The following is a 24388-nucleotide window of genomic DNA, read 5'->3' as shown; positions in this document are numbered from 1 at the left end:
TACCATAGTTAAGTGAGGACTACCTGTACACAGCATTATAATGCATTAAAAAGAAAACTAGCCTACAAGTGTAATCTGCAAACACAATACATTTTCATGTAGTGAATTATTTTTCATGGAAAACTAAGGAATTATCAACTACAAGAAATCCACCTGTAATATGTAATAGTTCAGATTCTACAAAAGCGTTTCCATGGAGCACCTGTATTCCCCAAACAACTTGAAGCTGTTCCATGAGCTATTTCCACTCTGAAAGTAGCTATTATAAGATGTTCACAATTTTACTGCAGCTCATGAATGATGTAAAAGAGAAGAATCAAGATTAGTTTTTTTCAATTTAAACTGTTTACTGTTAATCCCTTGATAATACTGTCATTCCAACTAAAGATGTATTTTCCTTCAAACCATGATTTTTCACTGAACAGATTTATAAGGCTGCCCAACTCACACAAAGTGACTCCAGGAGGCTTACAGAATTAAAAACCATAAAAACACAATAAAAACACAAGAGACACCCCCTGGCAGCAGCAAACACATTCATACCAGCCACTTGATTGGCTCCAAAGCTTGGGGTCCCCAGGCCCATTGACACAACATCTTCAGGGCCTTCTGGAACAGGAGCAAGGAGGGGGGCAATCTTATATCTGGGGGATGATGTTCCAAAGGGAGGGAGCCACTATGGAGAAGGCCCTTTTCCCTGGTCCCACTAGATGTACCTCCCTAACTGAAGGGACCCGCAACATGCCCTGCCTCCCTGTTCTGGTGGGCTGGGTGGATGTAACTGGGGAAACACAGTCCAGCAAATAACCTGGCCCCAAGCCATGTAGGGCTTTAAAGGCAATAAATGAATCCAAGAGATTATTTTATTTGTTAGGGATCCTTCACTAGGCAAACAAATAATTTAACCATGAGTAAAGAGATGTTGGTATAATGCTAAAACAACTGGGGGGAAAAACCCATAAAAGTATTCTGCATGAAAGCTCAGAAAATGAGTTTTTCCAGTGCAAAAGTATTAAAATCCTACTATGTTTTTCTTCAAAATATATTTTTGAGAAAATGGATTTTCAATACTTGCTACAACCAAGGTCTTACTTAGAATGAATGTTACACATTTATTGAATGTTCAATAAATCTCACTCCAGACACTGATACAGTGTTATATACAAGCATACACATCTGAGTAATATTTCTGTTTAATGTATGGAGAGGAAAAAAAGGTATCATTAAAATATTTCATTTTAATATTCCTTTTCATTTTTCCATTCTTAAAAAGAACCAGTCATACATGTTCCTCATTTACAAAAAATATTTGGTGTTCCATGATCTTGTAAAGTTTAAGAAATTATTCTACAGAGTAACTGTTTTAAGCTTCTTTATACTCAAGGTAAACTGACCACCAGAATGGCCACTTAAAATAGATCAATAGTTCCAATTTATTTTATCCCTACAGTTCCAAGAATCTCAGCCACATGGTTCCAATTTAAAACACAACTTGCATAACTTCCTAACTTCATATTTACACCCCTCAACACACTCACCAATTAGAATTTCAGTATCAATTACTAAATATGTTGTATAGATATCCACATTAAGTAGTATTTCAATTGTAAAGAAGAGAAAAAGTAAAAGCTCTTTAGCTCATTATGAATTCCTACCATTTCCTCACACCTAAATTAAGGACTGTCCACCCATCCTTGAGCCAGGAAAAAAATAAAGCAGCATAAAGTGTCCTGTCCCCAGTTGCAAGCCATATCCTGCCTCTATAGCCACTGTTCCAGCTTCAGGATGGTGGTGTCCTGAAATGAGGTGTACAGGGCATATCAAGCAAAGCCACTGATTTCCCTTTCCCAATGTCATCATCTGGCAGAAAACCATCTGCTGATCACAACACTGCTGTAATTAGTTAATAGTTCTGATAGGTAGCTAGACCTATGGATTTATCTAGAGGGGTGGGAGGCTGCCCAGGAAAGTGTGATAGGTTCTCCAGTTTTATTGGGCAAGTCTCACAGCCCCAAAACCAGCTGCTCCGCCAATTTTTTTTTTTACAAGAGTCTTAATGCTTTTTTGAAAGACATTAAACCCACATTAAAAACAAGCCACCAGACAGTTGATCAGAACAGAGTACAATGGCACAGTAAAGCAGGAGAATCACCTCTCTCTTTACTGTATAGCTTCCCTCAACCCACCAATCAACTGTTCAGTGGCTTTAGGAAGCCACAATAGCTTGTAGCTCTGACTCCCCACCCCCAAGAAAAACAAAAACAAAAATGAAACGGGAAAAGGGGACAATGAGTGCATGGCATAGTCCACGGTGACTAAGAGATGACAGGTTTATTTTGCCCCCTTGGTAAATACGCTACTGGCAGCATGGGTAGGGAAACGCAGCGCACTGTCCTGACTCTTAAACTGCTACTGGTTTCTGCTAGCTTAAGGGGAAAATATTACTTCAACACTGGTATGCCTAACCACATTCATACACTTTCCTTTAAAATATAATACATTACTTAAAACTGTTCTTTGCAGTTACTGTTCTGTGTGATTCATATTTGTTGTTACTGTATTCAGTTCAGATATTAATATCAATAACTAGCTATTCTAGTTAATGCTTAGAATAAAGTTATGTAATTTCTTATCATTTTAGTTGTTAACCATGTAATCAGAATTATTAGAGATATTAATTAGTAAATTCAAGTCCCAGTTTATATTTAAAAGATATCCTTGCTTCTTTTGTACAATAAATTATGCTGACTTTTGATAGTTTTGAAGAACTGAAGAAAAATTAGCATACCTTCCTCCTACTGCGTCGTCTTGCGATTGGGCCCCGACAGTGTTCCTTTGTGAACGTCGCAGTGACCCCCCTGGACTGTTATTAGGCCGGTTGGACATTGGCACCTCTCTCCTGAAGGGACATACCCTTTCTAGACACTACCATTCACTGAAAAACAAAACAAACATTTTTATTTAATCAAAATATAGGACATTTACCAACAAAACTGTTTGTATGTCAACTGACACATTCTACTGTATAGCATAAATGCCTTGAATAGTAAAACCATGAAACTTACAACATGTTATCTCGCTCTCTTGTTATGTTTCCATTATTATGTTAAAGGTTACTTTACTTTAACACATCAGTTTTACAAAATATAGAATCAAGCATTTATGACTGTGTCATATCAAATGATTAAATTATATGGAATGTTTAAATTATTCTAGATTACCTACTAGCATCATTTGTACTTTTCCAAATTGATTATGTCATATATAATGAAGCATAATCCCAGAGTTAAAGAATAGAATTCTATCAAATTTCATTCAGTTTTTCAGAATGGGGAAATGGTATCCCATACCAATAGAAAACAATACAATTATGTAGCCTGAAATTAGGATAGGGAAAAAACCTGAACAGACAATACTGCTGTTTTTTAGATCAACAAACTAGACTAACCCTAAAGAGAACACAATGAATAAATAGTTGTGATACAAAAAGGGTGGATAAAACGCAATTTAAGATTAAAGATCAGTATCATCTAATATTGGCTCCAATACTTAAGCTACAAAACTATGCAGGACCACTATTTTCTTGCAATATTATCCACTGAAAGTTGTGTTCACAAAAAATGGACCAACAGTCCCAAAATAACGGCCTATCAGAATGTACTGAAAAAGAGAATACATTTCATGTATACAGGAAATGCCAAATAATTATTAAATTATTTGCTGAAATACTCCCAATACCTTAGTATAAACAGATTTCAAACTGTATATCTTCTTAAAAGATTATTTTTAATCAGCTAACTAGCTGATTACTAGAGATTTCAAGCTTCCCTAAAACTGTCTAGTATTTAAAGAAAAAAATGGCTTCTGGTAATCATCATCATCATCATCTCATATTTTTCTGAGTTTACAAAGAAGGAAGAGAATAAATGGGCTAGGAGATTTGTAAACTCCCAGCACTTTCCACCAGTTACACTATCCTGCCAATTTTTTCAATTTTTTTAAGTACTGATGTTTGTGGAATTTCAAAGCAAAAAAATTATTCAAAACATTATGTTAACTATGCTATTTTATATTTAGCCATCTGTTGCATGTGTAGTTACCCAGCCCATTTTGCCTACAAAGATATAAATTACTCTTAAATCGAATATAGAAACACAAAGAAAAATAACATGATTACAAGTGATAACACCTTGCTTATAGTGTGTAGAAAGTAGAAAACATTTTTTTCAAACTCTTAACAAAACAACCTCAAAATGTTCTGACAGAGCAACATAAAGTAGCCAGCATGTCCCTTGTTCCAACATAAAGCTCAACATGTATTGTGAGTTTGGGCATAAGAAACAACAGAAAAGCTAAACCAGCTCTTGCTTCTTTCTCACCTCAGAGACACAGAGTAAATGTAGTGGTAGTCCAGGCTCACTTCTACTGATCAAGCAAATTACAGAAAAAAATAGCTAATGAGATTATTTTTAATATGTTTCTTAAAATGTTAAAACAAATTCCCATAAGAAATAGCGGGAATGTAGGCCTTCCATCATCAACTAAAACATTAGTTTAGATTAGACTGTTACATAAAATGCTTCCAGGAATTCTTGGCTTTACCAAAAAAAAAAAAGTATTTTGCTTCAAATAAATCCTTTAAATAAACTCTATTAACAGAGGAAAAAAGGCTAACTGTACTAAAAGTCATTTTTCAGTTAACACAGAGCAGCAACTCCTAGCCTTTTGATAAATAATCCAGAGTTAGGCACAAACAATGCTCTTACCTATGGATTAGCAGCACTTGTATGGAGCACACAGCAGTACACACAAACATACTTGCTTGCAAATTATAGTTCACCAACCCACCTGCAAACCATGTACTCACCCATCTGAATTCTGAGTGCCCCATTAAAAGGAACAGTTAAAAATCAGCTATAATTTACTTAGCAGACATGCAGCCGTAAACAGTCATTCTCTTCCATCTGCCATGGGCTTAACTGTCTATTTTCTCTCATTCCCACATCATCCCATCCAATATAATCTAACAGCAACAAGGGCATGACTGGTCCTTATTGCTATACTGGCTTGACTGGAAGTTTGTCGGGGGGAGCATCTCTATAAAAAGTTACAAAATAACATCTTAAGGGTTTACACAAAACTGAAAATACATTTTCTTTCAAATCTATTGAAAAAGTTCTGCCAAACTGTTTTGGATCAGATTGACCATGATTTAGAAGAAACAAAACCAGTAAGCGTGGAGTCCCAAGGACTCCACAGTTCAGCCTTGAGCTACATGTATTCTCTTCTACTGAAAACCAGTAACAGTTTGGGTTCTGGGGAAGAAATGGCGAACTGAAGCAGAGCCAACAACCACAGCAGAATGAAGAGCCAGTGAGTAGACTGGTTCTTTGTAGTATCTCTCCAGACAAGGAAAGGACTTGAGATTGCCCACAAGTGCTCCAGACACTTGCTCCTTGCGAAGAGACTGCAAGACAGCAGTCTCCTGTGGGTTCAGAGCTCTCCAAGATGAGGGAAGAGTCATCGTGCTCAAACCACAGTCGGCACCTTTAAGGACACTGGGTTCGTATACTTCCTTTTCTAATCACTTTTGGGAATTGCTTGTTAACTGCTTTTTAGCTATTAGGAACCTTGGGACTGACATGTCTGAAAACACCAGGTGAGTTTCCTTCAACCCTTAGTGAAGTAAATTTTAAATATAAGTGTATTTTAAAAAAATTAAGTCCTTAAACAGCAAAAGGGTGATTGGAACTTTGATTTTGGAAAGACTAAGGGTCCAGATGGATTTGAAATAAGATTTTGGAATTATAAGAATCCTTCACATGGGAAAATGCTTTTGTTTTGAATTCTCTTTTAAAAAAACATGATAGGATGAGACTTTGAAGGTTGGACATTAGAGGAAACCAGAAGGAATGAAAGCTTACAAATAAAGGAGAAGGATACTTAAATTTGACTTACTAATACAGAATGAAGCAAAATATTGTAACGTTGGACATATTGAAGGATATTTTTGAACAATGAACCTAGAAGTTAATTTTAAGAGTGTCTGCCTCTATAGATAGACTATGTTTAAAAGACGTTATGGAAGAGAAACAAGTTTTACTGGACAAGATTGAGACTGATCAGAAAGAGGATTTAAAAATGACAGGCTATAAGAATGATATGGAAAAAGATGCTACACTGGACATACAAAAGAAACCAGCTGATGTCTTAATAATTACAAGGGATATACAAATAACAAACCAAGAGAGTGACTGGATAATTTTCCTATATTTGATTTACAAAAGAGGGGTTTTAAAGCTTTGAAGAATTTTCTGAGAAGGGGCAAAGAAAAAAATGAAAAGAAATCAAGTTCTAAGACATTATTTGAAGGGACTAAAGATCAAGATTGTTAAAAGCAAAAGGAAGGAATATAGCATTGGTTTATTTGATCAAGGTTAAAATAGATATGTTGTTATCTCTGGTAACCCTTAATGGACTTTTGCTGATCAGGACTGAAATGAGGCTTTAACTATTTGTTTATAGATAAGAGATGGGGTATGAGAAGAGATCATTTTTTGTATTTTAAGAGACGGTGATGTTACTAAAATTGTTTATACTTGTAATGAAGGGAGAAGTCATTTCTTTATATATTTCTTTTCCTTTATTCTTATTTCTTTTCCTTTCTATTTTTCTTTTTTTTTCTGCACTTTCTATTTTTTCTTTTTGTTCTTTTATTTTGTAGCCTGTATTAGTTTTTATCTTTGTAATTGTCCTAACTTAGAGTGAAGAACCACGATGAGACAGTGACTTGGTCTCTAGTGTTTACTGTACTGCTCTAGTAGATAGAAAGTCCTGCCAAACTGAAAGAGCGTGGGAAACCCACACAGATAAACCCAAAACTCAATGCGGGTCTACTCTGAGTTTCTTTGAAGGAAAGTTCAAAGCCTCTAAACTACACATGCATTTTCCCCCCTGGATAGCCCCCCCCCCCGCTTACCATCAGTACTCATAACAGTAATTGTAATTTTTAATAAAATTACTATTAAAAAAAAAAGAAAACCAATAACATTTTAGTTGTTTCTGGTTTGGGACAAAAGAAAAACCAGAAGGATCTCAGAGTGATATTATAGGGCCAGTACTGAAAAGCTGGTGTCAACCCCCACTCCCCTCAGGAGCTTCCAGTACAGCATATAGCCTAGCCACCCCTATAAAATTCCCACCACCTTCCCCTGCCTCTCTCACCAATATGGGATCTAGCACTAGCAGCATCTTGCACTGTGGCATATCCCACCAGCCCCGTTTCCTGTCCTCCCAGAACCTTCCCTTTCCTCCCTTTGGCCCCAGCTACCCCTGCCAGTGTCCTTGAATCTTTCCTACTCCTTTTACCTGGACTACTACTACCCAGAACAGCCAGGCTTTGGTCCATATTTGGAACAACACAGCATGAAAACATATGAAGGACTGGTGTTTCAGACTGAAAACGGACCATTCAAAACCAGAGGCTTCAAGCACCAAACAACATAGTCAAGACAGTCATAGCACTAAAGATATTTAATTCATCTGTTTTAAAGATAGAACATTTTGCACAGCCCCTAGAATGCCATCCCCAAGAAGACATCCCCTTCTTCTATGCATTTAACAGTGGAACATATTCTAAGTAGCTGTAACATGATGCCTTTTTAGAATTTTTTCCCTTTTCGTCCTGATTACAAACTAAAAATATAGAAATAACAAAATATTGGGCAGATTTAAATCTTAAAATATTTATTTGGTTCAATCTTGTACAAATCTATTCACAAGTAAGCCCCACTAAAATCAGTGGAATGTACACCCAAGCATAAATACTACACTGCTACATATGACCCATTATACATAGCCCTTTTCATAGGCATCTAGTAGAAGCCACAAGTACATCATGTGTTATAAAATCATTGCACAAATGATAAGAATTATGTAATTTATTTCAGCCACATCCCTCCCTTGTAGTATAAAAATTGAGAAATACAATCAAGAAATACAGACTCAAGAAATTACTGCCACAAGTTTGTATACTAGATTTCAATGGCAGGAAAGATAGTGGTTTATAACAAGGTTGAATGTGATCAAAAGCTGTTAAATACACATAAGGTTAATTTCACATGGCAATGAAAAATAAAAGCATTGATTAAGGAAAAATTACATATGCATTAGGGATGCGGTGGCGCTGCAGGTTAAACCGCTGAGCTGCTGAGCTTGCCGATCGGAAAGTCGGCAGTTCGAATCCGCATGACGGGGTGAGCTCCCGTTGCTAGTCCCAGCTCCTGCCAACCTAGCAGTTCGAAAACATGCCAATGTGAGTAGATTAATAAGTACTGCTTCGGCGGGAAGGTAACGGCGTTCTGTGACTGTCATGCTGGCCACATGACCATGAAAGTGTCTACGGACAAACGCCAGCTCTTTGGCTTTGAAACGGAGATGAGCACCGCCCCCTAGAGTCAGACACGACTGGACTTAATGTCAAGGGAAACCTTTACCTTACATATGATGCATTAGATAGAAACAATATTGAGAATCTAATAAGTTATTGTCAGGTGTAGGAAAGGAACAGCTCTAAGTAAGAGACAGCCAACCATATTTTAGTAGTTTAAAATTATTTCTGGCTTATTTTTAAGAATTACAAATGAATCAAGTCAACAGAACAATACATTTTATTTATTTATTTATTTATTTTCTATCCCGCCTTTATTATTTTTATAAATAACTCAAGGTGGCGAACATACCTAATATTCCTTCTTCCTATTTTCCCCACAACAACCACCCTGTGAAGTGAGCTGGGCTGCGTGTTTGTGACTGGCCCAAGGTCACCCAGCCGGCTTTCATGCCTATATACTGATATGTATATAGGACTACAAAACTGAACCATAGTATTCATTTACTCCTTTATTTTATAATGCTTCAGAAACCAATTAAATTGTTTTCAGAAAAAATTTGCAATTTGATCCTAGTTTGTTCAAATATTCTTCCAAATTCTGTGTTAAATATTTTTCCATTTATTTTGTTCCATCAATTTACATATTAGTTCCGCACACTTTTTCTTGAGCATTTTCTGTTATATCCAATGCCTCTGCAAACATAGACTACTTTAACTGTTAGACTGAAGAATTTACTTCAAAGTCCAACAGCAGCTGATTGATTGGATACAATCATAAAATTCAGAACATCCAAATTGGCATCATATTTAAATTTGAACACTACTAATTAATGACTATGGGATAATATAATAAATTATAGTATTTTGGCAGCCATTTCCAAAACCCTGCTATAACGGAGTATCAAGCACAATTTGGGTACAATTTGCCTACTAGTTTAATTCAGTTTAATTGAATGTATGAGGGATTACACAGGTCTGCATGTAAAACAGTGAAACACATAAAGTGGCCTTTCATACAACTATCCTAAGTTTTCAGCATTAAATCAAATTTATATAAATACCATAGAGAAACAATATGTTTTAATTAAATATTAGAGGAGATATAAATTCAGGAAAACTTGCACTTGCCTACACATTTTATTAACACCATAACTTGAATAGATATAGAGTCCTACAAACTTATAATTATTCTAGAGACATATTTTCTAGGCCACAGGTTGCTTTAATATACTGCACTATACTCACTGCTATTGTCTCAATTATCCATACCAATTTCAGCTTTAAAATAAGTTATTGCTAGCACTACATTTGCTCTTGCTTATTCAAAATATGAACATATACACACACAGACAAATAATTAGTGACGCAATGCCAGGAAGAACTGAATACAGTATTCCGTTACTTTCATGCAGGATAGAAGCCTTTGCAAATACAGTACTTTTTGTAAAAATTTTGTATAGAACACCAAGTTCCAGAAACATTAAGACAGAAATTGACATTAGCTACTAGCCCCTGAAATTGGTATTTTATTCCATATCTGTAAAAATTATGAATATATAAAAAAAATTAACATTTAAATTAGTAAACTTACTGGAATCTTACAGCAAAGAAAACAATAGTCAAATGAAACTTGGATTGTTGCAAACCTATTCTGCTCTCAAACTGTTCTCAAACACTGAAATGTAGTATTTTACTGTAATTTTAGTTTCTTTAATCTAAAGTGAAGTGCTGCACTTGTCGCTTCTAGAGTGAATTACCTGAGTGAACTATATAGAATAATTAAATAGAGAATCCTATTTTCAGTATATAATGTAAAAACAAACTAGTGAACCTGAAGTCCAGCTATGAAAAAGTGAGGCACAGAGGCCTTTTCCACCTGAGGGACAGGGAGCGAGGCACATTCCAGATCACCAGACCACGTTTCTAAAATTTGACTGCAACAAAACAATTTCAACAAATATATGGACCATATTTGGAGTGGTGGAGATCAAGGGTGAGTATGGGAGCAATCTACCATTCTAAGCACACCCAAATGGTTTCTTAAAAAATAGTTTCACCCCTTCTGGTGTATTACTGTCACTGTACCCTCTGGAAAATCAGAAGGCTGAGCTCAATCATTGTTCAGCCCTGTCCTAGAGGAAATTACACCATACAGGTAATCCTCAGGTTATGATGGCAATTGGGACTGGAATTTCTGTCGCTAAGCTATGTGGTCTTAAAGCACAATGTCATGTGACTGCATTGCTTAGCAACGGCAAACCCGCAGTCCCAATTGCCATCATAACCCCAGGACTGCATGGGTCATTAAGCATGAAGAGGAGGGAGTCCCAGGCAGGCAGGCTGGTGGGTGCTTGAATGCCATACTGGGTGCTGTTGGGAGGCGCTCCAAAGTACAGATGGGTGTACAAGCACTGCAGAAAGGTGGAGTGGTTCCACAGGCAGGTGCTAAGGAGTAGGGGGGTGCACGGGTGCTGCGGAATGCCACAGGCAGGCTCTATGAAGCGTGAGTGGGCAAAAGAGTGGCAGGAAAAGAAGCAATGTCCAACTTCCTGCCAGCTTCCCCGCTGGCTTTGCTTGTGGGAAGCCAACTGGGAACTTCAGAAATCACGATTACATGACCGCAGCTCACTGCAAGTCATAATCATGAGCCATGCACAAAGCGCCTGGATCATGATCACATGACCACAGGGGCACTGCAATGGCCCAGTCATAAGTCCCCCTTATTCAGTGCAATCATAACTTCGAACAGTTGCTGAACAACTGGTCATAACTTGAGGACTACCTATACATGCATGTTACCTAGCCACCAGAAGTACAGTGATCAACTTTGCAATTCCTGAAACAGCTAGTGCTAGCAGCATCTGCAGCAAACCACAATTATGACAAAATGACAACACATACTTGGTGTCATTGTTACACAAATGTTGCCTTTTTGTTCTTGCGTCAGACATCATTTTATAAGCAGGGAATCAAACATCACTTATCAACATAAAGGTCACTTATTCAGAACAAGGAACATATTCGTACATACGTTCCTCTTTTGTTTATGTAAGAATATGATACTGCAATCAGATCAATAATATGCATATCATTTACATGCATGTGCATATATACAGTAATTTCAATACTGTTTCATTTTAGACCATAACCATTTAATCAAAAGTAAAGCAGATTCTAACACAGCTAATTTTATATCAAGATGCATGTAGCTCAAGTTTCAGAATTTAATCAAATGTACGTATTTTAAATTAGCAAACTTTCAGAGAGTTTTTCTTTCAAGAAAAGGAAAGTTATTTCAAAGCGGTGGGACTAACTCTTCCTCTCTCTCTGGGTCTTCCTTCCATTCTCAACAATCAAAATACATAAAAATAATAGTATAAAAATGCAATATGAAGGTAGTATCAATATGTCTCAGAAGTTTCAGCTGATATCAAGATACCATCAAGTTCACAAAATGAGAAGATTAATCTAAATCAACATTTTACTCAAGACTTTTCTGAAACTTAAAGGTATTCAAGAAAATTTACATACATGCTCATAGTATTCTCAGCCCTCAACTAGATTTGAGGAAAATCTGAATTAAGATACAGTTATATCTACTATATGGGCAATATACATTACAGAAAATAAATTTAGGGAAAAGAGAAGTAGGGAAAAGTGCATGTTTTTTAAATTGTAATTTCAACTAAACATTTCAAATTTTAATCTGAATTATATTTTCAGCTTTTTTTTCCCTGTGCTTTTAATTTGTTAGAGGAATAATGGTTGAACATCCATGCACAACACAGTTGTATGCAAAGTTATATTTTAAATTCACTTTGAAGTCAGTTTAAAGAAATTGATAAAAATCATCCAGTTATTTCCCTTCACTAACACACATTACCACTTAATTGTATGAAATACTGCATGCTTAGAAAGTTCCCATAGGAGGGAATTGCTTGGAATGTGGAAAGTCTAGCATTACTTCAAACTTCCTTCTTCTTCTTCTTTTTTTGAGGGGAAAAGAGAATATACTGGTTCACACATATGGAGTCATTACATTATTGATAGTTTTAGCATGACATACAAACCAAATCACTGTAGTTTGTCAAACATAAGTACACTAAACTTTAAAAAAAAAATCTGTTCAACTGTGTCTGATTCTCAGAGACTGCCTTGACAAGTCTCTGCAGTTTTCTTGGCAAGGTTTTTCAGAAGTGGTTTGCCATGGCCTTGTTCCTAGCGTTGAGTGTGTGTGCCTGGCCCAAGGTCACCCAGCCAGCTTTCATGCCTAAGGAGAGACTAGAATTCATGGCCTCCCAGTTTCTAGCCTGATGCCTTAACCACTACATTAAATTGGCTCTCACATTAAACTAAAATTAACAAAAAACAAAGCTGTATTTATGGGTCAATGTTATGAAAAATTGTGTCTGTCCTCTCATTGCTGTAGAACTGATGGCTGGCCAGAATTTAAAGTTTTTATTCTTTAAAAAAAGTCAGGAACCTTATCAATCAATCATCACCATACACAGCATGGAGAACATTATTTTAAATATTGGACAGGGAATGGATTAATCTCTGGGGGCCAAAAAAATATATTTGAATAGCGGAAATGCTGCTACAGAAGCAATTATACTATGCAGCTATTTCTCTATCCTACCTTGGATTCTGAGTGGATTATTCACTGCTTAACTATAGTTATTCCAAGTTCATGGAAAGATAGAACTGGACCAAACAAACAAAAAAGAAGCTGTGGAAAAGATACTTTACCAAGCTCAAAGTTTATCTTAGTATTGTGGCTGGGCTTAATACCTAATTGGCAGGTCATGAAAGCCAACTGAAAACAGGTATCAATCCCACCTATTCAGTCTTATCCAGAGCCTTTTTTAAAATACTCATACCACAGTGCAATTCTTATTAGTCAGCTTTGCTAAAACACACGCACATAAAAAAAAAATATCCTTATCAAGACAAAAAGGGGTGAGTTTTTCAGAAAAGCAGGAGGGAACCTATAAACCCTAGAGTATTGAGCAAACCTAGTCCATATAGTTAGTTATGGTTTAGTGAGTTATTTTAACTCAGAGAATTAAGTTAATTCAGAAGAACATGTGTCCTAACAGTCAGGAACCAGGCTGAGACAAGGAATAGGTCTCTAGTGTTTTATTACTGCTACATTAGACAGAAAATCCTAACAAACTGAAGAAGTGTGGGAAAAACCCAGACAGATAAACCCCAAAAGTCAAGGCGGGTCTGATCTGTGTCTCTTTGAATGGCTGCTTAACTCCTCACTACTACGCATGAGTTTTCCCCCCTGGATAGGGGTCCCCTCCTGCTCACCATCAGTACTCATGACAACATGTTAGGTTAACCAGGAGTAACCATATGGTGCAAACTACTTATTGAAACCCAAGCTACCACCCTCCTACATTCTCTCCTTTCCCTGGTTTCACTCTTTCTGGAGAAACTAAAATGTAATTGCATTCATGACACTGCACTTCTGGAGAAGATGACCTGAAATGCTGAGTATTGAATTTTATGTACAGACTGACAGAGAACTATCATTTTTGATCCAAGGGGGGGAAAAATAGATAGATGTTGAGATAAAAACTGTAACTATCATCTTCTTCAGTCCCCATTCCTAACACTGATACTATTGAGTAAGCAAGAACAAGATCTGCTTCTTAAAATCTAATTTTCTCCTATAATAGTAAAGGTAAAGGTTTCCCTTGACGTAAAGTCCAGTCGTGTCCGACTCTAGGGGGCGGTGCTCATCTCCGTTTCTAAGCCTTGGAGCCGGCGTTGTCCCTAAGGACCCGTCCGTGATCATGTGGCCGGCATGACTCACGGAACGCCGTTACCTTCCCGCCGAAGCGGTACCAATTAATCTACTCACATTTGCATGTTTTCGAACTGCTTGGTGTGCAGGAGCTGGGACGAGCAACGGGAGCTCACCCCGCCGCGCGGTTTCAAACCGCCGACCTTCCGATCGGCAGCTCAGCGGTTTAACCCGCAGCGCCACCGCGTCCCTTATAATAGTAAAGGTAAAGGTTTCCCTTGATGTAAAGTCCAGTCGTGTCCGACTCTAGGGGGTGGTGCTCATCTCCGTTTCTAAGCCTTGGAGCCGGCGTTGTCCCTAAGGACCCGTCCGTGGTCATGTGGCCGGCATGACTCACGGAACGCCGTTACCTTCCCGCTGAAGCGGTACCAATTAATCTACTCACATTTGCATGTTTTCGAACATTTTTCGAACATTTTTCTCCTATAATACTCCTCAATTAAATGATACCTGGAGCCCATTTTCTCAAATACTATGTTTACTGAGAATGCTGCATTTCAACATTAACATTTTAGTCATGCTATTTAGGATTTAGGAACAATAACAATTAATTGTTCTCAAAAAAGCAGAATCGGAATGTCCAGTTCCACAAGCAAAATGTCTATGATCCACATACAGAAATATATATGTTTAGGACATAACAATATCCTATGTTGTCTATAGGACATATATAGAATCATGGACCTCATCAATCTCTGCCTCACTACCTACTTTCAATTTGACGGACAAATATACCAACAAATCAGAGGAGCATCCATGGGATCACCACTCTCAGGACTCACAGCAGAAGCTATAATGCAGATCTAGAAACAATAGCACTGTCACACATACAGTCAAAAGTATGGCTCTGGTATATAGACGACACCTTTGACAAAATAAAAAAGGAACTAGAGAAGACACACGAAACAACATCCTCAAAGGAGTAAAATTCACAAAGGAAGAAGAAAACGACAACATGCTACCCTTCCTGGATATCCTCATCAGCAGAGGAAATGACAGCAAATTAGAAACACAAGTCTATCGAAGAACAACCCACGCTAACCAAGTGCTTCATTACCAAAGTAACAACCCAACCTCCCACAAGTGTAAGAACATTATTCAGACGAGTACAAACACACTGCAGCAACCCAAAAAAAGGAAACAGACTACCTATACATCTTCCAACAAAATGGATACCCACACAACTTCATCAAAAAGTGCCTGACCATTTAACCCACTACAGCATGTTTGGTTTTTGCTAGAATTATATTCAATTTATTGTTTATTGAAGAAAGCCAGACAGAACAAATTAGTACAATTGAAAGTGATGATGGCTATCCTGCTAGCATATAATGGAAAAAAAAAACAACCTCCTCCAAGCATCCACAATAATTAATTGAACTGAAACTGGTTTAGCTCCTAACAACTGAAGTAGTATATATCTGCTTGCTTGTGCTAAAAAAAAAAATCACTCCATTTTTATTTTTTCCTACCCAATGGAATTTTGGAAAGAAAATATATAAAGAGGCTTAAGGCTCCATCTGTTTCCCTGTCTGTCTGCCCATCAGCAGGATAACTGTCCAAAAACAGTATGGGACCAAATTTCGTATGGTGGACAAAGCCAACAAAATGAAGATTGAGTTTGAAGATGGGCCAAATATGCCCGCTGGCTAGGAACAAAAACATTTCAGAAAAGATTTCCCCAATTTATCTATATGGGGCAGACAAATAGATAAACACATATATAACATATATGCATCCAATTAGACCCTCTCTAATGTGCACAAGTGCTTCCTATGCTCACTGCTCATAAACAGGCCAGAAAGAATTTCAGAAGTCATTCTGTACATGTTATCCACACCTTGTTTGATGAAAATTTGAAAAAAAAATGGCTCAAAATTGATTTGTATGGTATATACAGTGAGAAAATGGTCTCTGCCTGTACACTGAATAACATATATTCAATTTACATCAAAAAACAAGAATGCATTTTAGTAAAACTAGGCAATGCTTTGGATCTGAATTGTAGCGGTGTTCCAGAACACACTGCAGCAGCAACTAACGCTAATTTAGGGCTTCATGCCTAGTATAGTAGCTACATGGACCTAGAAATAGGCAGGGCTACTTTAATGAGACACACATAGGTGCTGCATTCCTGCAACCACAGATACTTAGTCACACTTCTGATCAAACATGAAGCAATGCACAGTACTACTAAACCAGGTATTACCAAGGCACAACTCTATCCAGAAGGTACCACAAATGGTGCATTAGTCTTCTCTAATAAAAAGCACGCTTTGTTATAAAATTCACACAGACACTGAAAGTCAGGAGTGAATATAAGAGAAGCTCAGGCCACACAAGATAACCAAATTTAATGTTCTGGACAAACAAGTCCTGAAAAACTTAAACTTTACCACCTTTTGTTGCAGGTTAGAAAGATTATTCTTTCAGTAATGGATGAAGTCTGCATTATGGCCTCTTCACCATTCTAAATTCTCCTATGTCCTTTTAACTGCAATTGTTTGGAAGCATAACTATCTCACCATGAACATTTATTGCCCTTCTGAAAGTTTACAGATAAACTATAGAAAAACTATTCACATCATGCCATATTTTAGTTTTGAATCTTTGGTGCAGCTTTATTTAACAGCTTAATTACATGCAGTTTGAATTATTCTATTTTGTTTCAGGATTATCTGCCAAAACTCACTTTTTTATTTTGTTAAAGAATTCTATATTTGGTGCCAACAGATTCACCATTTCCAGTCAATTTACTGGAAGACAGCCCAAATAAAAGCAAAAACAGGGCCACAGCACTGTTAAATCAATGGCTGAAATTAGCAAACCAGTATTGGAAATAGGTGGTGTTCTGCTAAAACATAGAATTTTAAGCTTTGAACAAAACAAAAGCTCTAAACAATGAAATTCTATTTCCCTTTTATCCCAATATCAAGCACAGAGTAATAATTCGCTAGCTTGATTTGTGCATGATCAAGGTATGGATTTTAACATGGCAATATTTTCAAAATTTCATGAACTCATATGCCAGTTTTAAAGGTTACCATTCAAGCACTCCGTATTGATGATTAGTGAACAATTTGACCGAGTTATGGAGTTTAATATCTCTCAAACAGTTGTCAATGAACATAAGCAAAGATCAGACCTAAGTTTTAAAAAAGTATTGATTCCATAACTTATTTAGCATAATGTTCTTGGGCTATGTCATAACCTCAAAGAAGAACTCATCCTCAGAGGACAAGGAGCCAAAACAGATAAATAAAAATGGGAACAACTGCCTCCTGCATAATAAAAGTATCTGCATTAGGGTTCCACTGAGCATCTTCTAATTTTACAAGAACAACTACAGACAGTCAACAGCAAGAGAACTGAAAGACTTAGAAGCTCTAGAGTATAGACAAATGCCATTTTGGGAATAACATACTGGAACTGACCACAGTCTGAACTGAGCTAATGCAAGTCATCTGGATTAGGTTTGAAGTCTAGAATAAAAAGCTTCACTAGTTGAAGACTGCCCACTGATAGAAACAAAGGCTTGCCCTGTATGGTTTCCATGATGGGCTGCCACAGTCTTTGCCTTGCTCTGTAAGACTGATTTGATGGACTTAAACAATACCCCCACCTTGCTCTTCTTCTGAACCCTTTGTATGAAATTTGCTACCTTGATTTACTCCAGGAATGTTGTTAATAGATCCATCTCTATTTCACTCCCTGGTTCAGTGTTTTCTAGCAGAAAGGAAAACTTAGCAAGTCCAATCTACTTTCCAAGCAAAGTGATTCCTTTGGGGAAGCTGGGCAGTCTAAGACAAACAGTTGAAGATCAGTTTAAACTTTTGTAATATGGCCCTCTAAAATATTATGAACACAAAAAGATCTCAGTAAACAACTGAGTATACTCGAATATAGGTGACAATACTCAGGACTAAATGAACGTAATTTAAAAAGTGTATTTTCCTCCCTTCCCCACCACACAAGTCATGAAAATACAGAGGGCTGGTCAAGTCAACATGTGTATTTACATCTCATGTCCCACCTGTTTTCCAAACTAACAATTCTATACTTACACAGTATCTATTACCCCAAAGTCATGCTTTCTCTATAGCAGCACCTGCCCTACGGAACAGCACCCCCAGGAAATCTGGATGGCCCTGACTCCGTCAGCCTTTTACACAGCACTGAAGATGTGGCTGTTTCCCCAAGTGTTTGGACAGGAGATTAGACAAGCTCTGCTGCCAATGTGATCTTCTGCACTTGCAGTTGTATCCTAGAGTGCCCAAGGTTAAAACAGTATGTTGCAGTTAGCATTTTGATCCCTATATGCCACCCAGATTCACTGCTGTGAGAAGGGCAGCCATATAAATCATTCAAATAAAATAAATAAATAACTGTTTCCAACTACAACTCCGGTTTGTTTTGGCAGTAGCTGCTTCATAAGAGAGACAGACAAATGGGCAAGTATCAAACATTGTTTAGAGTTCCTTTGCAATTTAGTAGACTGCTTGACATTAGTACTATCAAATGCCACAACCCAAATGTCTACAAAGCTTTGCATAAGTGAAAAAAGAATTACCAGTGTTGGTCAGCTTGTAGTTAAGACTCTAGCTGCTCCTTCAAATAATAATAATTTATTAAACTTGTATGCCACCCAACTCCAGGCAGCTCATAAGAATCAAAATTCAATGAGATTTTAAAATATTGTTGCAGAAGGTATCTTACTTCTGCAACAGCATGGTATTCTCCATCTTCAATAGAAGCAGCAAGGTTCTGTATCTGACATGAGGGCTGGAGAACTAGAATTCACTTTTATCTACTTAATTTAGGAATGTCTTCTTCCTAGTTTACAAAACTCTCTAGAGAGCCAATATCCTCTTCATTCCAAATTCAAATCATATGGCTTAGCTTCCAGTACCTTTATCTTTGGAAACATATGTTTAGAAGGAAGTTTGAGATTGATAAATTTTTCATAATATCACTGATCAAACTTGTCATGTAGCCAGAATGTTATACTTTATTAGTAATGCACATAATATATACTTTAACAAGAAAATCAGAGTATAAACTCTGCATTCCTCCATACATCTCTCCTCCTTAAAGTAACTATGAAAGTCACTATCAGGTCTTTACAGGGATGCATTCATGTGCCCCAATATTCTAAATGGCATATTAACAAGCTTGTCTGAAGTAAAGGTCAAGTTCTTCCCCTCAGCCCAATGACTACCTTCTGTATCACTGCATAACTGATTCAGCATCTCTGGAACAATTTCATACTAGTTAACAGGTTAGATATTCAACAGTGGACAAGAGATTCAACTCTCTAGACTGGCCCAAAAGCATTGTTTTAAAAAAGGTACTCTGCAAATGCTCAGGAACATATAATCACTGTTAACAATCTTCTCAGAAAGATTAAATACATACTCAAAAATCCTAGTTATCATGTACTGCATTTGATGCGATAAGGAAAGGGCTCTGCTTTAATAATCCTTGAAAAGCTCTTAGCAGGACTGCCTCAAAAGGAACATTTTTATCATATATATTTAAGCTTTAATTTGATCAATGAATTTATCCAATCAATTACCAGGGAACTGCAGCAGGGAAGGAAGTATAACTGAGATTTCATCCAGAGCGATATAATACTTCGCCTCAACCATACTGATTAGCATTGTACTAAGAGAACACTCCATATTCTTCTCCAATCAGAACCTCAAGCTTCTTTCTCTTCCTAAGTACTGTTAGACTAATTCTAACATCTCCTGCATGACCCCTCCTAAAAGATCACACAGGATAATGGAGAATATTAACAAGTATCTGGCTGAACGGTAAGTAGAAGTTTCTCATCCAAACACTCAGATGTGATACTGGAAGGAGTGCCTCTGCTCTGTATCAATAGGGCTGGAAAGATTCTCCTTGTTGTGACTATCAAACATATTGTGCAAGATTGCCACGACGTGCATTCCTTGGCTCCTTAGAAGATCTGCAAGAAGCAACACCAAAAGCGATCGCCTGGATAGCTGAATTGGACATCCAGTTATGAGGCTACTACTGTATCCCTTCAGAACTTTAGTATATAATTGTGTGGACTGTGTGTATATATTTACCTTTCTCCTGCCATGTACTCATACGCTACACACACACACACACATATATATGCTCCAGTGCCCTAAAAGACAGCACTGCTTCCCATTTGAGGAATCTGCTATTTTATATTTGTGGATTCTTGCCATTAAAGGTTCTTCACAAACCAGAATAGTTTACATTCAAATACCAATTAAAACCTATTTATTCTGTATTACTCATTAAAACATAATACTTTGCTAAATTAAAAACTAGCAACTAATACAGGGAACAAGTTCAATCAGAGTTGCACAAAAGTTATTTTTACAAGATTACAGCCCCAGTAGATAGTCTGGGGAACTAATGTAATTGCACTGTTAAAGATAACTGGATAAAATCAAATAAAGTACCCCTCGGCAGAGCAAACCAATATAAATAAGCAAAGCAGTATGCAAAACTGCTGCATCCACATGATATAGCTAAGAAAGTTCTAGGCTAGGAAATACTGAATCAACCTATCTCAAGTTTTGCTAAAAACAAAGAAGTCCAAATACTTTTACCACAGTTTAATTTTGCATCATCCCTGATCATTTTCTTGGTTATCACTATGTTAATGCTTTCAAACAGTGGTCTCAAATGCAAATAATCACAAGTGATATATGAGGACTACATTATTAGCTTAATGGCGACAACATAGAACCCTTTCAAACACTGATGCAAAAGTCTCTAGTTGAGCTAACAATGGGGAAAAAAGATTATCAGAGTAGGCCATTAAACATAAATTAAATTTTAAAAACTTTACTGTGAAACAGAGCTGTAAAGAAGAGGCATTTCACACAGGCAACTTAGCTGTCACAGTTTTTCATTAAGCAGAACATCAATATTTGGTTTTATTAGTCAGCATATAATTTTTTTTTCCAATTTCAAACTAGGATGCTACAATGAGGAAACTCATCTAAGAACTGCCCAAATCCAATTTTTCTAAGCAGATAACTCCCCTTTCTTTCAGGCTTTTTCTCATTCACATTCTGTTCTTTTCCCCCCTTGCCTGTCAGAGTCCATCCTTCCTTTTCCTAGCAGAGAGATTTTGATTTCCCATTCCTTACAAAACAGAGGAAACCCTTGTGGTAAGGCAGTCAGATCCAGCCTCCCTCCTCAGCTATCTCTTCCATTCCTTCCTTAGGAAGCCCTAGCCTTCTAGCCCACCTTCTCTGGCCAAGCATTGTTCTAAATTGCCCCTGACAAGGAACACAGGTGAGGATTCCCAGAGCACCATACTAATAGTTTAAGAGGCTTTGGAGTGCCAACTATGCAAGCCCCACTGTTGCTGAGACAAGGTGCCATGCCATCATCAACATGCCAATCTTCTTCTGGGAGTGGTTCCTAGGCTTAGTCTGCATATCTATGCAGTGCACAATACTCTCACACTGCTGCAGCATCCTCAGCTTTCACTAAGTATTATGGTAAGCCACAGAAAATAACTTGGAGGACCATGTGTACCCCATAGGCCATGAGTCTGCATCTCCTACCTTAAAACTGAACACTAACCACCATCTCTGATCTAATGTTTAATCATAGATACATCAACACAGAGACTGAAGTACCTACATTCAACCAGTATTAAGTCATTGAAGAGGAGATAAACAAATTAAAAAACAGTTTGATAAGGAAACAGTAATTGTTGCTGATATTCAGTAACCTCAATATAGGACTATACCTGGAGATGCTACATTTAAGGTTTTCATACTTGATTCATTCACATTTAATTGAAAGTCCTTATATCACGGCCTAACTTGAGTTCACTCTATCATTTATGCCAGAGCTTCTCAACTAGTCATAAATGTACTACTGGTGGTCCATAGAAGTTGTCTAAGTAGAATGTGACTCCGTTCCCCAAAGGAGCCAACAAGAGAGGAAAACAAAGTGGCTGATCAAGGATACTGAAAGAATAGGAACCCAGCATATCGAAATGTATTTCCTAGAGTCTAGGACTGAAGCGGCCTTTGAAAGTGTTGGTCTTACAAGTCAAAATAAAATAAAAGTTTTTCATTAGTTAAAACATCTAATTTGAATGGAACTGAATTCCTGGTAATTCATGAACACATCTGTGTAATTTTCTTGGCAACAGTATGGAAGTGGTTTGCCACTGCCCTCTTCTGGGATATTTTTTAACTTCTCAGGATAGCCTATAGCTCTACTTCCTTGTGGCCTCCCAAAAAATATTCACCAGATCCAATGCAGCTTAACTTCCTGTTATCAGCCAAAATTAGCTAGATATTTCACTCTTAGTGTTTGAATATATTCCTTGAATTCAGGTTAGGAGAAGATGCTAAAAGTAGCAGACACTGTTTCATCCCCAGTTAATTCTCACTCATACTTACAGTGGGTGGCAATAAAAATTATTGTTAGCAACACTGCAATTGTTATGTAGTTAAAACTCAAAACTGATAATTGTAATAACAGAATGCATTTATATAAGTGTGTATGTGTATATATGTATGCACACTTTCATAAATACAGTAAATAAATCTACCTGGGAAACATGATCTTTTTGTTTCCAGCTTAGTGGGACCCAGATTCTCTGAAAGAGTGATTTGTAGGATTCAATATTAAGATATGAGAGATTTAGAACCACTGATTTAGATAATATAATGCAGCTAGACATCTGTTATAATAAATTAACAATACTGAGGAAGTTTTGAATTGCCTAAATTGGCTTAGGCTAACTTTCTCCAATCTCACATATTCCAGATGTGCTGGGACTACACCCCCCAGAATTTCCAACTAACATGGATAAAGACTTTCTATGCTGACTGGCAATTCTAGGAACTACAGTCCCAACACATATAAAAGCCACCAGCTCAGGGAAAGCTGGCTTAGACATTTGTATACTACACACTTTTTTGTTGTTACTGCAACAACAGGAATAAAGGAATAAAAGATTCCTGAAAGAAAGGACACCCCCAAATGTCTAAGATTACTCACAGCAACCACCTCGCTCATATGATTATTGTATTAGAATTCCACAGGAAAAAGAAATGAAAAGTTTACCTGTACAACAACAAAATAGTTTGTATACAATATAGCTAAAACTTTAAATAAAGTTTAAAATATTGTAGTGGAGGCAAGACACAATCTCTAGATGCTATTAATAAGTTTCTCTATTATACAGAGATGTTCTTATTGTCAGAGCCCAAGTGCCCATAACTCTACATTATTCATTAAATTTTTTCAGCATCTCAGTTTTAACAATTCCTTTAGCCAGCCATCTTCAAATCAGTCAAAGGATATGAAAAACAGCTTCATCTAACTGAAGAAATAACAGGATTTGTTTATGAGAATGACCTTTTCATTTATGTTTTTGAATGTAAGGACCTGGTGAAATTTACTTATTTCAGGGTATTGTATTATTTCAAGTATAAAGACAGTAATTGCAGATGCATATAAGTCACTTAAACCTGTTTACACTGTCTTCCTTTCCCCTGACACAATCTGGTGCTCTCAAACATACCTTTTAAACAGCCCAAAGCATAAGGCAGATAAATATTCTCAACTGAAAAGTGTTTTCAGTTCTGAGGTGCCAGCATCATATTCACAAAGCAAGATAACAAAGGATCCAAAATATTCCCATATACCCAACATCAGAATCTACCTACTAACCCATTTAAAACTAGGAATACACACATAATTTACTACAAATATAACAAAATGTTACTAACTTTTCATACTTTTCAACTATCCTGTATCTAAACTGTTTTTATTAGGCTTTACCTTTCTCATTACCATCTTCTAACACATCCCCAGTGCTTTGTTCATATCATACATTTTCTTTTACAGAAGCTATTTTTATAGTTCTTATTTGATTAGAGAATGCAGTTTCTAGACTTGGGAAGAGCCAGCCAGCCAATAGAGGTATAGCCTTCTGCCTAGACACCATTCTTACTCAGTATATCCTCTACCCAGTGTGTTCACCTGACAATACAGAGAAAAAGAAAGAGAGTGTCAGCATGAGACATCCAAAAGAAAAAGCACAGGATATTTTCAAAACACAACAAGCACTGGAACAGCACCTGTTAGTACAAGGCTACTGTGTACCAAGTGGCTAGGATAAAGACCACCTTCTATTCCTC

At 37.0% G+C, this 24388-nt stretch overlaps 1 protein-coding gene across 4 annotated transcripts in view; it reads right to left on the bottom strand.

The window, feature by feature from the left end:
* The window catches only part of TRIP12 (thyroid hormone receptor interactor 12), a 107972-nt gene that overhangs the window by 80669 nt on the left and 2915 nt on the right, over positions 1-24388 (bottom strand). For all 4 annotated transcript variants that reach the window (XM_063306662.1, XM_063306663.1, XM_063306665.1 and 1 more), the window contains exon 2: positions 2789-2935. In XM_063306662.1, the coding sequence (XP_063162732.1) occupies positions 2789-2886 (98 nt within the window). In that variant the 5' untranslated portion in view covers positions 2887-2935. The remainder of the gene's footprint in view (positions 1-2788; positions 2936-24388) is intronic.

This window comes from Candoia aspera, chromosome 6 (genome assembly GCF_035149785.1).
Source record: "Candoia aspera isolate rCanAsp1 chromosome 6, rCanAsp1.hap2, whole genome shotgun sequence".
Lineage (NCBI taxonomy): Eukaryota > Metazoa > Chordata > Lepidosauria > Squamata > Boidae > Candoia > Candoia aspera.
Note: the sequence above shows the minus strand (reverse complement) of the source record. Positions and strands in the feature narration are given on the sequence as shown.